Genomic DNA, 12662 nt, shown 5'->3' with positions numbered 1-12662 from the left:
CCGGAAGTTCCTCCAGGAATTCCTCCGGAAGTTCCTCCAGGAATTCCTCCAAAAGTTCCTCCAGGAATTCCTCCAAAAGTTCCTCCAGGAATTCCTCCGGAAGTTCCTCCAGGAATTCCTCCGGAAGTTCCGCCAGGAATTCCTCTGGAAGTTCCTCCAGGAATTCCTCCGGAAGTTCCTCCAGGAATTCCTCCGGAAGTTCCTCCAGGAATTCCTCCGGAAGTTCCTCCAGGAATTCCTCTGGAAGTTCCTCCAGGAATTCCTCCGGAAGTTCCTCCAGGAATTCCTCCGGAAGTTCCTCCAGGAATTCCTCCGGAAGTTCCTCCAGGAATTCCTCCGGAAGTTCCTCCAGGGATTCCTCCGGAAGTTCCTCCAGGAATTCCTCCGGAAGTTTCTCCAGGAATTCCTCCGGAAGTTCCTCCGGAAGTTCCTCCAGGAAATCCTCCGGAAGTTCCTCCAGGAAATCCTCCGGAAGTTCCTCCAGGAATTCCTCTGGAAGTTCCTCCAGGAATTCCTCCGGAAGTTCCTCCGGGAATTCCTCCGGAAGTTCCTCCAGGAATTCCTCCGGAAGTTCCTCCAGGAATTCCTCCGGAAGTTCCTCCAGGAATTCCTCCGGAAGTTCCTCCAGGAATTCCTCCGGAAGTTCCTCCAGGAATTCCTCCGGAAGTTCCTCCAGGAATTCCTCCGGAAGTTCCTCCAGGAATTCCTCCAGAAGTTCCTCCAGGAATTCCTCCAGAAGTTCCTCCAGGAATTCCTCCGGAAGTTCCTCCAGGAATTCCTCCGGAAGTTCCTCCAGGAATTCCTCCGGAAGTTCCTCCAGGAATTCCTCCGGAAGTTCCTCCAGGAATTCCTCCCGGAGTTCCTCCAGGAATTCCTCCGGAAGTTCCTCCAGGAATTCCTCCGGAAGTTCCTCCAGGAATTCCTCCGGAAGTTCCTCCAGGAATTCCTCCGGAAGTTCCTCCAGGAATTCCTCCGGAAGTTCCTCCAGGAATTCCTCCGGAAGTTCCTTCAGGAATTCCTCCGGAAGTTCCTCCAGCAATTCTTTCCGAAGCTCCTCCAGAAATTCCCCCGGAATTCCGCCGGAAGTTTTCCCAGGAGTTCCGCTGGAAGTTTTCCCAAGAGTTCCTCCAGAAGTTCTTCCAGGAATTCTGCCTAAAGAGCTTCCAGGAATTCCTGCAGAAGTTCCTCCAGAAATTTCGCCGGAAGTTCTTTCAGGAACTTCTCCTTCTTCTCTCTTCTTCGTTGGCATTACATCACCCACTGGGACATTGCCGCATCGCAGCTTAGTGTTCATTAAGCACTTCCACAGTTATTAACTGCGAGGTTTCTAAGCCAAGTTACCATTTTTGCATTCGTATATCATAAGGCTAACACGATGATACTTTTATGCCCAGGAAAGTCGAGACAATTTCCAATCCGAAAATTGTCTAGACCGGCACCGGAAATCAAACCCAGCCACCCTCAGCATGGTCTTGCTTTGTAGCCGAGCATCTTACCGCACGGCTAAGGAGGGCCCTTCTCCGGAAGTTACATTAAGAATTCTTCCGGAAGTTCCTCCAGGAATTCCGCCGGAAGTTCCTTTACGAATTCTGCCGGAAGTTCTTCCAGGAATTCCTCCTGAATTTTTTTCAAGAAGTCCTTGGGCAGTTCTACCAGGAATTCCTCCGGAAGTTCCTCCGGTAGTTCTTCAAGGAGTTTCTCCAGGAGTTACTCCGGAAGTTCCGGAATTCCTGTAGAAGTTCCTCCAGAAATTTCTGCAGGAGGTCCTCCAGGAATTTCTCCGGAAGGTCCTTCAGGAATTTCTCCTGGAAGGTCCTCCAAGAATTCGTCCGGAAGTTCCTCTGGAAGTTCTTCCAGGTATTCATCCGAAAGTTCCTCCAGGATTTCCTCCGGAAGTTCCTCCAGGATTTCCTCCGGAAGTTCCTCCAGGATTTCCTCCTGAAGTTCTTCCAGGAATTCTTCTGGAAGTTGGGAAGTATCTCCAAGAGTTCCTATATCATTTCCATACAAATTCCTCTAGGAATTCCTAGGAAAGTTTCTAAAAGAATTTCTTCGGAAGTTTTTCGAGGAATTCTACCGGAAAGTCCTCCAGAAGTTCCTCCAGCGATTCCTCCTGAAGCTCCTCCAAGAATTCTCTCAAAAGTTCCTCCATGATTTGCTTTAGAAGTTGCTCCAGGAATTCCTTCGGAAGTTTTTCTAGAAATTCTTCCGAAGATTCCACCAGAAATTAGTAAGGAAGTTTCGTTATATTTTGTTTGTTTTGTTTAGGTTTATTTGAGATGTTTCTCCAGGTCTTTCCTGAATTCCAACAAAAGTTCATTGAAAAATTCTCCAGGAATTCCCCATGAAGTTTCTTCTAGATTTTTTTTGGAATTTTTCTCTAGGAATTCCTTAGGAAGTTCCTCAGGGAGTTTGTCCGGAGGTTCCTCAGGTTATTCCTGCAAGATTTTTTTCGAAAGTTCCTGAAGCAATTCCTCTAAATTTCGTGTCTTTCTCCAGGAAGGGGATTTTTTATTTTTTAAGAATAGTCCCAAAGAATGTCCGGCTATTTTTTCTCAAGGAATTTCTCATGAAATTGTCCCTGGAGCTCCTCCAGAAGTTCTTCCAAGAACTCTTCATAAATTACTTTGAAAACTCTCCAGAAATTTTCACTGAACTCCTTTCGAATCTCACATAGAATTTTAAACCCAACTCTCACCCACCCCAGGATATCTTCCGGGCGGAAATATTTCAAGGATTCAGTTCAATAATTCAGTTGCGAATTCCTCCAGAAAATTCTTATAATTCAAAAATTCCTCCAGAAATTTTGCTAGAAACTTGGACATCCTGTTAAAATATCCAAATTTATATAAAGAATAAGTACACAACTTCAAACAAAAAACTTTCAAATTTTGTTACAAATTTTTATCACAAAAATAACATATTTTATTAGAAATTTATAACAGAATCATATACAAAATATATTGTTTACTTTGCAGTTGGAAATTCTTACAGGTCGTAATAGGTCTCCAGATTGTGACCAACAATCAGAAATTTTTGTTTTAGTCTGAATAAGATTATTTTTCAAGAATATGAAATTAAGCGCATTGCAAATTAAGCAACCTTTTCAAATTATATCAGCATATTGTGATCTCTATGGCTGGGAGACTTTGCAACAAACATTTTTATTGCTTTTTTTGGCAATTCAATGTTAAGATTTTTGAAATGAAATTTATGATTAATTACCCAATGGATTTCCTAAAGGAATTCCTAAGCAAAAATTCTGAAAAAAATGGTGAAGAAATTTCCAGGGAAATTTGTAAAGGAATTCCTTGTTTGAATCACTGTAGAAATTTTTGGATAAATTCTTGAAACAATTTCTGGAGGATTTTCCGCTGGGTTTCCAGAAGATATTCTCGAAGAAATTACTAACCTAATTTCTGAAGAAATTCCAAAAGAAATTCAAGAAATGAAGAATTTTCAAATGGAGTTTAGGGGAAACTTAAAAAACTTTTTTTTTATGATTCCAAATTATATTAACTGAAATTCAAAATGAAATTATTAAATAATTTCAGACCAAAACACCAAAGACACCAATAGGAGCGATAAGACATATTTTAAAGCAATCCAATGTCTGTCAAAAGTAATCTCGTTGCGTGAGCAGCGTTATTCGAACATTATTCAACTATCATGTTTTAATCTAATTTTAGTTAGGTTCGGGGAATGAGCCGCAGCCTTAGAAAAAATATGTATTTTTTTGCCCGAGCATACTTGTATAGCAAAATCAGCACAATGCTAGTTACAATTGTGGGTAGATCGCAACCCAATAATTTCTGCATACTTGGAAGTAGATAAATGTAATAGTGAAAATGGACGACAATTCCCCGAAAACCAATTCCCGAATGCAATTTCCACAATCGCAATTACCCCGAATGTAACAATTCCCCGAATGCACTTTTCCAGAATGTAACATTTCCCCGAATGAAACAATTCCCAGAAAATAAAGTATCTCTTGCAAACACATTTATGCAATCGACTGTATGCGCTCGAAGAGATTTATTTATTTATTTATTATCAGACTATGGCCGGAGTGGCATTTGCTGCACATAAAAGTCTTCTCCATTCAGCTCGGCCATGGCTGCACGTCGCCAACCACGCAGTCTGCGGAGGGTCCCCAAATCGTCCTCCACCTGATCGATCCACCTTACCCGCTGTGCACCTCGCCTTCTTGTTCCCGTCGGATCGTTGTCGAGAACCACTGCGCTCGAAGAGAGCAGTGTTCAAAGATACGTTCAAGAATGTCTTATTGGAGATTATCAGCTCAAGATCCTTTGATAGTATTGGATGCCCTTGATGCTTAAGATGTGACGTTAAATTATAAAGGCATTAGAGTGCAGTGTTTTCCAAAATATTATTTGTTCTGAAATACTCGAACAACAGCTGCATTTCGAAACATTTAAATTTAGAAAAGCAATTCCGATTAAAAGCGTTTTGGTAAAGATTTTTTCTATCTTTGAAATCAAACTCCTGTCCTGTAAATACCTTCTTAAGAAATATAAGGCAATGAGGTGGATGTGAATCCTTTTAAACACAAATATCTCGTTTGCTCGAAACAAGGCAATGTATCTGCCTGGAATAAGGAAATAAGTAAATGGTAGATGTGTTCCCTTCTTCAGAAATAGGCGTTAGTTCGGGATAAGGCAAAGGTGAAGTAAGAGTTTGCCCGGAACATGGATCAATGTAATCTCTTATTTTAATGCAGGCGATTTTGCCAGAATAAGGAAAAATATATGAGATCCCCTAAGCAATATGTTTTAAATCTATAACAAACATTTTGCCGAATTCATTTTCGCGGAATAACATTTGGCGGAATGCCTTTTTTTCAGAATGCTCCATTAAAAAATGGCATTTTCTAAGTTAAGTATGGTATAGAATAGCAGCAGTTTTAAACATATAATTGCCCCATACCAATCAACCTGGCAAGCGCGCTCCTTTAGTGAACGAATTATCTCGTCTCTTTGCCTTATTGCGGACAGACGTTTTTCTAATAATCCATTATCTCTTTCTTACGTCTTATACCGGAGAGACGAATTCACTTAAAGAATGCATTATTTTCTCCATATATTATATTGGATTGACGCGATCATTTAAAGAAACCCTTGTCTCATTCTTTCTGTTTATTCCAGACAAACGAGTTCATTTAAAGAAGTTTTTGCCTTATACCGGGAAAAGGTGTTCATTCGAAGAAGGCATTATCACTTCCTATCCCTAATAGTGGGAGATGCTATCACCTGGAGAAGACATTATCTCCTCCCTTAGCATTATACCGCAGACGCGTTTATTTTAAAAAGGCAGGTTCCCCCCTTTGTTTTAAACCGGGCAGAAGCGTTCATCATACCGAACAAACGTATTCATTCAAAGAAAGTATTATCTTCTCACATCGCTTTATACCGGCCAGATGCGTTCATTCTAAGACGCATTGCTTTCTATCATCGCTTAGTCTTCCTCTTTAATTGCTCTACATTCCAACTGACTGTTTTTCAACTTAGCGTTCTACAAAGCATTTCTACAGTTATTAATTGAAAACTCTTTCCTATCTTGTGTAGCATTACAATGGATACACTGTGGTCAAGGAGTCGAAAACTAAGTCCCACCCGGTAGCATCCTAGGTAGACCCGAGAATCAAACTTGCAACTTCCGGATTGCCAATCCGCTCACGTGGCTAACTGGGAACCCATCGCTTTGTACCGCATTCAAAGAGATGAGAGAAGCATTCGGGGAAATGATCTTTTAACAAAATGTGAGAAAACCATTAGCCTACTGGATTATTAACCCTACAATAGCCATCGACATGGTAAAAAATTCGGCGGAGTGGAAAATTTATATATTTGTCGATTCATATTTGACGGCGGCGGCGGTGTGAAAAAATTACCGGCGTCGGCGGCGTGGCGTGGCGCCGCACGCCCATTATTGTGTAATATTTCGCGTGTTTATTTTTTACAAGTTGATTAGTTTTTGATATTTTTTCTGTGATACTATTAAAAGAACATAATAAGGATAATAATATTGATCATGTATTGAGTAATAAGAAAATAAGAAAATAAATAAAAAATAAAATAGTAAGCTTGCTAATGTCAGTCAATCAGATCGTCATACTCACCTCTTGGTACACGGTTATTCCATCAACAAAAGTCAGTGCTGCCAGTACCAGTGACGATCCCATGGCCAATAACGCCGACAATACTGTCACGTTGTTTGTGACACCATATATGTATTCAAATTGGCACCACTTCACAACGGACTGAACGCCTTGAACGGTTATGGTGACATATAATAGTCCTGCGGGGCAAATAAATAAAAAAAGGCAGAAGTGTGATCAGAGTATTTGTGTGGTGATGTGCAAAATTCAAAATAAAAATTTCTTGTAAATTATACGATTGCTAGTTTGTATTCATGGCATGATAAAATATTTACTTCAGTCGAGTTTTGGTTCCAAGTCTCAATGCATCCCTAAAACAATTCTCAAGTGATAAGAGCGTAAACCCGAACCCGTTGGTCCTTCCATCCAACAGAGGCCCAATATTCGTACGTACACGCGAACTGAGTACCATTACAGCATTTTCATTCCCCACACAATCTTTTTTTTTGCATACTGGAAGTTGTGGACCCGCGCTCCAGCGAGGCAGTCATCTCCGGGAGGCGACCATTCAATGCTTCTTTGCCTCTGTCTGTTGTGTGTCTGCATAATTTATGACCGTACTTCAGATTGAAAATTTATGCCGAGATGTAAATAACTTATTACTAGCCGAATGCTATTTCGCACCCATGGAAAGCTCTCGAGCCGCCAGAGAGTATGGACGCAGCGCAGCGAAACACATGGTCGCTATGCGGAATGTAAACACCTCGTTCTGTTCTAGTTAGGGCTGGATATGGCTACCACCAACGACGGCGGTTTCCGGTGAATTTCAGTTGTATTCATCATCCAAACAGCCATTCGCAGCAGAAAGCGATATTCTCGCAATACAACCGTGGGGTATTACATTGCGTTACGCATTTAAGGTTTTTGTAAATCGAGATCCGGCTGGAATTGTATTATGCATATGACAATTACATCGAAATTTCACTTTTCGCAGCAGATAGGTATTTATGTTCGAAACAGTGAATGTTGAAACAATTTCTCAACAAATTCACGGCATATTTTGCACGAAAGCATCGCGCTCGAGTAAAACCGCGTCATATCATAATATGTCAGACGCATACGACAATGATCATACAGACTCAAACAAATATCACCTCTGTTTGTCGGGCTGAGTCGATTGGGTCCGGGTGTTCTATTTTTTTAAGCGTACAGTTAGCGACTACGTACACTTTGTATATGAAAAAGGCAAGAATTTGAGATCTGAGAATCTCTTGAGATTGCAAACGCTCCAGAAAGATGTGGAAATTTATTGGGGTGCAAAATTAATTAATTGGGGTGCAAAATAAATTTTTCATGAAGAATCTGAAATTTTCATAGAAAATATTGAAATTGCCAATAAAAAACCGGAGTGCAAATTTTCCATAAGCAGAGGCGTCGCATGATCAATTCTTCAACCTGTGCACTGTTTGATTAAATTTGAATATTTCGAGAAAAAAAACGTTTTTGTTTGCCGAAAACCTCATTCATAAAGACAATAAAAAAAACGTTTTTGTACGTCCTGCCATTTGGTTCCATTCTCCGAATTAAATTCACTTCTTCTTCTGATTGGTTTTACATCCCCCACTGTGACATTGCCACCTCGCAGCTTAGTGTTCATTAAGCACTTTCACAGTTGTTAACTGCAAGTTCGTGATTATGGCAGATTCTGTAAACTATAAAGCGCCTCCATCGCAGCATTTTATTTCCCTCACATGATAACATTCTATCAGGGTTTGCAGAAATCACTCTCAATCTCTTCGAATCATAACAAGCCATAAGAACAAGTTATCGCACTTGAGAATTTAAATGTTTGGGACAAAATTGCTACCTGTGCAGTGCACAGGTTGCACATGTGATCTCGCGACGTCTCTGTCCACAAATGGTTGTGGTCCAGCCAAACCGCACCAAGCGGCTTTTCAACTGACTTGTGATATTTTGTTTGTATAAGGACAACGGAAATAGTTTCATATCAATTTAAGCGTACATTTGCAGTAGGATATCCTCATTTATGGGGTTGAGGGATATCCGATACGATTTGCGATCAATTAAATCTGCTAAACGAAAGTTTGAGCAGAAAAGTCGGTAATTTTTCTTTGGCGCTTGGTGCGATTTGGCTGAACCCCGACCAAATAATAGAATATTCCATAAACCCGAACGAATTTTCAAAAACAAATAAATCTGTAATAGGTAGCAATTTGAAATGTAAAAATTGCAATTATAAAAGCAAAAACTTTCCATAAAAAACCGTTTCCATTGAAAGATACAAAATTTCCACGAATAAATCAAAATTAGCAAATAATATTTGCAAAATTTTCCGCATATTAAATACATTTTTCCATGGAAAATTCAAAATTTTACCTTAGAAAATTATCAAGTGTCATAAACAATAGCAAAACTTCTATAGAAGAATTTAAGACACCAGAAAATTGAATAATTTTTTTGCAAACGTCTAGTGGCAAGTTCTTATGCCTTATGAGCCGGAGGTCCTGGGTTGAATCCCAGACTTGTCCCTTTTCTACTTAGTATCTCAATCTAAGTTTTTTCTGTGTTTTACGTTCTACCTAAATGATTCTTACTGTTATATTGCTCAAGGCCAATGCTAACAATAAGCGCTTGAAAAGAGGAGTCATCTCCAGATTTTTTTGTTTTCGAACCTCCTCAACAAGACGTGCTGAACAGTCAGTGTGGAGCAGATCCTTGATCGTCAACCAATCCCAGTACATACTTGTCAATGTCCACAAGCCACGTTGATTATTGGAGAAACTCTTCAGCACTTCCTACCCAACAATCTTTTGCCGACATTCATGTCCAGTGTGACGCCACCGCTCATGGTGGATTCGTAGCCGTGGTCACCGCCAGAACACAAAACCGCAAAAAACTGCTGACATGATCCAGGAACCTCGCGAGAAGCCAAAAAACCTTCGTTGATGCATATAGTTCTGAATGCTAGGCTACATCTGCATCGAGCCTTATCAACGATTCAATAACTGCAAGTAATCTGGTTGAGGAAACGACTTTGAACTTTTTTTTTTGGAAAATATGTTTAATTTTGATACTCATAGCTAAGTTTGTCATTTCAAGATGTTTTTAAGAGATATTGCGAAAAAAGATTCGGCTGCCGGTGGTTTGCGCTTCTCTTTTTTTACAGTGAGAAGTGAAAAATGAGGAGTGAGAAGTGTGGCGTTTCACTTTAGCCAAATGACCCTTTTCGGCCAAATGATCCATTCGGCCAAACGACCCTTTCGGCCAAACGACCCTATTGGCCTAATGACCCTTTCGGCCAAACGACCCTTTCGGCCAAATGACCCTTTCGGCCAAACGACCCTTTCGGCCAAACGACCCTTTCAGCCTAATGACCCTTTCGGCCATTCGACCTTTTCGGCCAAATGACGCTTTCAGCCAAACAACGCTTTCGGCCAAACGACCCTTTCGGTCAAACAACATTTTCGGCCAAACGTCCTTTTCGGCCAAACGACCCTTTCGACCAAACGATCCTTTCGACCAAATGATCCTTTTGGTCAAATGATCCTTTCGGCCAAATGACCCTTTCGGCCAAACAACGCTTTCGGCCAAACGACCCTTTCGGTCAAACAACATTTTCGGCCAAACGACCTTTTCGGTCAAACGACCCTTTCGACCAAACAAGCCTTTCGACCAAATGATCCTTTTGGTCAAATGACCCTTTCAGCCAAATGACCCATTCGGCCAAACGACCCTTTCGGCCAAATGACCCTTTCGGCCAAATGACTTTCGGCCTAATGGTCTGTTCGGCAAAATGGTATATTTGGCCAAACAACTTTCGGCCTAGTGGCATTCGGCCAAATGGCTTTCGGCCGAATGGGTTTCGGCCAAATGACCCTTCTCCGAACGTAAACAAACTAACTGGCTCTCCCATACTAAAATCCAACATGACTGAAGCGTGAATTTGGCAGTTTGGAACACTTAGTGGTGTATTTATCTTGGTCTTGGCTGTATACCTATGAGGTTTGAATTTCGTAGTGAATTTTTTTTTCAGAGATCCTGTAGAATTGAAAGTTTCATTTCAACCATTTCAACCCAAAACATCAGAAAGTAGCAAATATTACATCAAGCTGATCCTAGGATAAGATAGATAGAATCGCAGTGAGCTGTGTTAGCGATTGAAAGTGTTTTTCTTCTATGTCAAATTGAATATTTCGACACGGTTGTTTCATAAGGGCCAATGTCGCAAACGTAAACAATGCCTTTACCTGCAAATTGCTCAACAACTAGGATCGTTCTCAGCTAACAACCACTTGGAACTGGTGGCGCTCCGCGTCTTCTATCGAACGGAAGTGGAAAATACCGCCAGAAGTCTCTAATCTTCCTGAAATCAGCAGAAGAAGTCAATGTTTACGTTTGCGACTTTCGCCCTTTTGAAACAACAATGTCGATTTCTGAAAAACATATTTCTGATAAAGTTTAATTGGAAAATATGTTCTAGTGGTGTTATAGAATCCAACTTAAGGTATAGTGTGTAGTAATAGTTTTTGATTGAGCAAAGCACTGTTTCGGCTGATGGTATGATGCCTGCATTGGATGTTATCGACGTATCAAGTGGATTTCAAGTTGACTTTCCATGCAACGGAGGCAAAACTCGGTGAGCGGTTTCCAATATATGTACTATTAAAACCTTTTTTATCGTTGATTTGTATTCCTACTTTTCAATACACTTCGCCCAGTCAACAGTGTTGCATGGGAGACTTGCCTATTTGATGTTTTGGCATGAGTTGGATTACCAGATTCAAAATAAGTATTGAGTAAAATACTATCAATTCTGCTTGCTAACGCAGAAGTAGGAATTTGACAGTTTTGGCACCCTTTTTGACTAAATAACATTGATATAATATACGCGTTTCTTCTATTCAGGCTACGCTGCGAGATTGTTCTTGGTTTCATATATAAGAAATCAATAAAAACAGTCACCGCGTCTATAATTATAAATACAATGAGAAAAACGGTCTGGACATCTCATGTTGACTGTGGATATACAACAGTAAAAGCACATGTGGAGATGGGACAAATCAAGCATCCGAAAGATATTCAATTTGCAAAAAAGAGCTAACGGCGGTTGAGGTTGGTACTCGGATTCTGATGGCTTTTCCGCAAACGTGACCGTTAAGTGGTCTTGTTGTGTAGGGGTTATCACGCCTATCTAGAGAGTAGGAGGTTGAGGGTTCGAGTCCCTCCAAGACACGTGGATTATTTTTCGCAAATTTCATATCAATTTGTCCATTCCGAAACATGTGCTGTGCATATGCACAGCCAAGATATTTTACAAAAAAAAACATCTCATGTTTGTTAATTTACAAAATGATTAAACTATAAACTTTATTATTAAAGATGCGGTGACTCCAAGCTCCACTTGCGGGATTGTCGTTCATTGGACATAGGAATCAAATGCTTTCACTATAGAACACATATTGTTGCATTTTACTGAAATTAGAATCACAAATAATTTAGATTTGGATTTTATCAGGAGTAACATTATTAAGTATTGGATTGGAACATTCTTTTAAATTTGCACAGATATTTCTTCCTTATTTTCACGAAAATTCTGCTGAATGTGCAGATAAAGTTGGTCTGAACTTCAACAGAAAATATTCTACCGAATTTTCATTTTTTTTCATCCTGGCATGTCATGGCTCACAACCACTTTCGGCGTCATGCCAAGCAATTTTGCCGAAAGCTACGTTAATCGATGATCATTTGTTTCACAAGGAAGTATTTCTGAGTTGAACCGAAAAAATCTAATCAATTTCACCGAAATTTTCTACCAAATTTTCCTGAAATATTCTTTACATATCTTGAAGAATTATTCTGACTTTCCCCGGGAAATTGTATGATTGCTTGCTACAGCACTGCTGGCTTTTTTTTTCAAAAATATTTGAGTTTCAGTGAGTAATTCTCATACATTTTTCATTTACATATACACATTTTTTAGATTTTCGTCAACATTTTATTCCACATATCCAAGGTGTTCGAAACAGCATACTAAGGAAATCGGTCGCAAAAATTTCTTCATGTGCCATTTTTGCCTGAAGAAAATTTGAAATCCAGTTTAACGATTCTTTAACTTTAATTCAAATACATATGTTTCATGCAATGCTTAAGCTAGGTAAGCTATTGGTAACCAATCGAACTGAACGCGTTTTGAATTCTATTATCCTGGATGTGATCCCTTCATTATAACTAGACACTTGCTCGGATTAAGACAAGGGTGTATCAAAGGGATCACTTTCTTAAAAGTAGGAGTTTGCCCGGATTAAGGCTAGGCAATGGTGGACTTTCTTAAAAAATAGGTATTTGCCCGCAATACGGCAATGGTGGATTTGATCCCTTAAAAAAACCCTGATTGGTCCACCTAGCGGTGTTTGTACCTTTCTCGTACATTGGATACACTAAAAAAATGAGTGAGAATTTCTTAGCGTGTTTTTTTTGTATATAAATCGTATTTTGGCCAAAACAAATGGGACACGATTCCCTG

At 40.0% G+C, this 12662-nt stretch overlaps 1 protein-coding gene across 1 annotated transcript in view; it reads right to left on the bottom strand.

Moving 5' to 3' along the window:
- The window catches only part of LOC134212570 (ATP-binding cassette sub-family C member Sur), a 231159-nt gene that overhangs the window by 175765 nt on the left and 42732 nt on the right, over positions 1-12662 (bottom strand). The window contains exon 4 of the mRNA XM_062690557.1: positions 6140-6318. Within this exon, the coding sequence (XP_062546541.1) occupies positions 6140-6318 (179 nt within the window). The remainder of the gene's footprint in view (positions 1-6139; positions 6319-12662) is intronic.

The sequence above is a fragment of the Armigeres subalbatus genome, chromosome 2 (genome assembly GCF_024139115.2).
Source record: "Armigeres subalbatus isolate Guangzhou_Male chromosome 2, GZ_Asu_2, whole genome shotgun sequence".
Classification (NCBI taxonomy): domain Eukaryota; kingdom Metazoa; phylum Arthropoda; class Insecta; order Diptera; family Culicidae; genus Armigeres; species Armigeres subalbatus.
The sequence above is the reverse complement of the archived record's forward strand: the minus strand, read 5'-3'. Positions and strand labels throughout refer to the sequence as shown.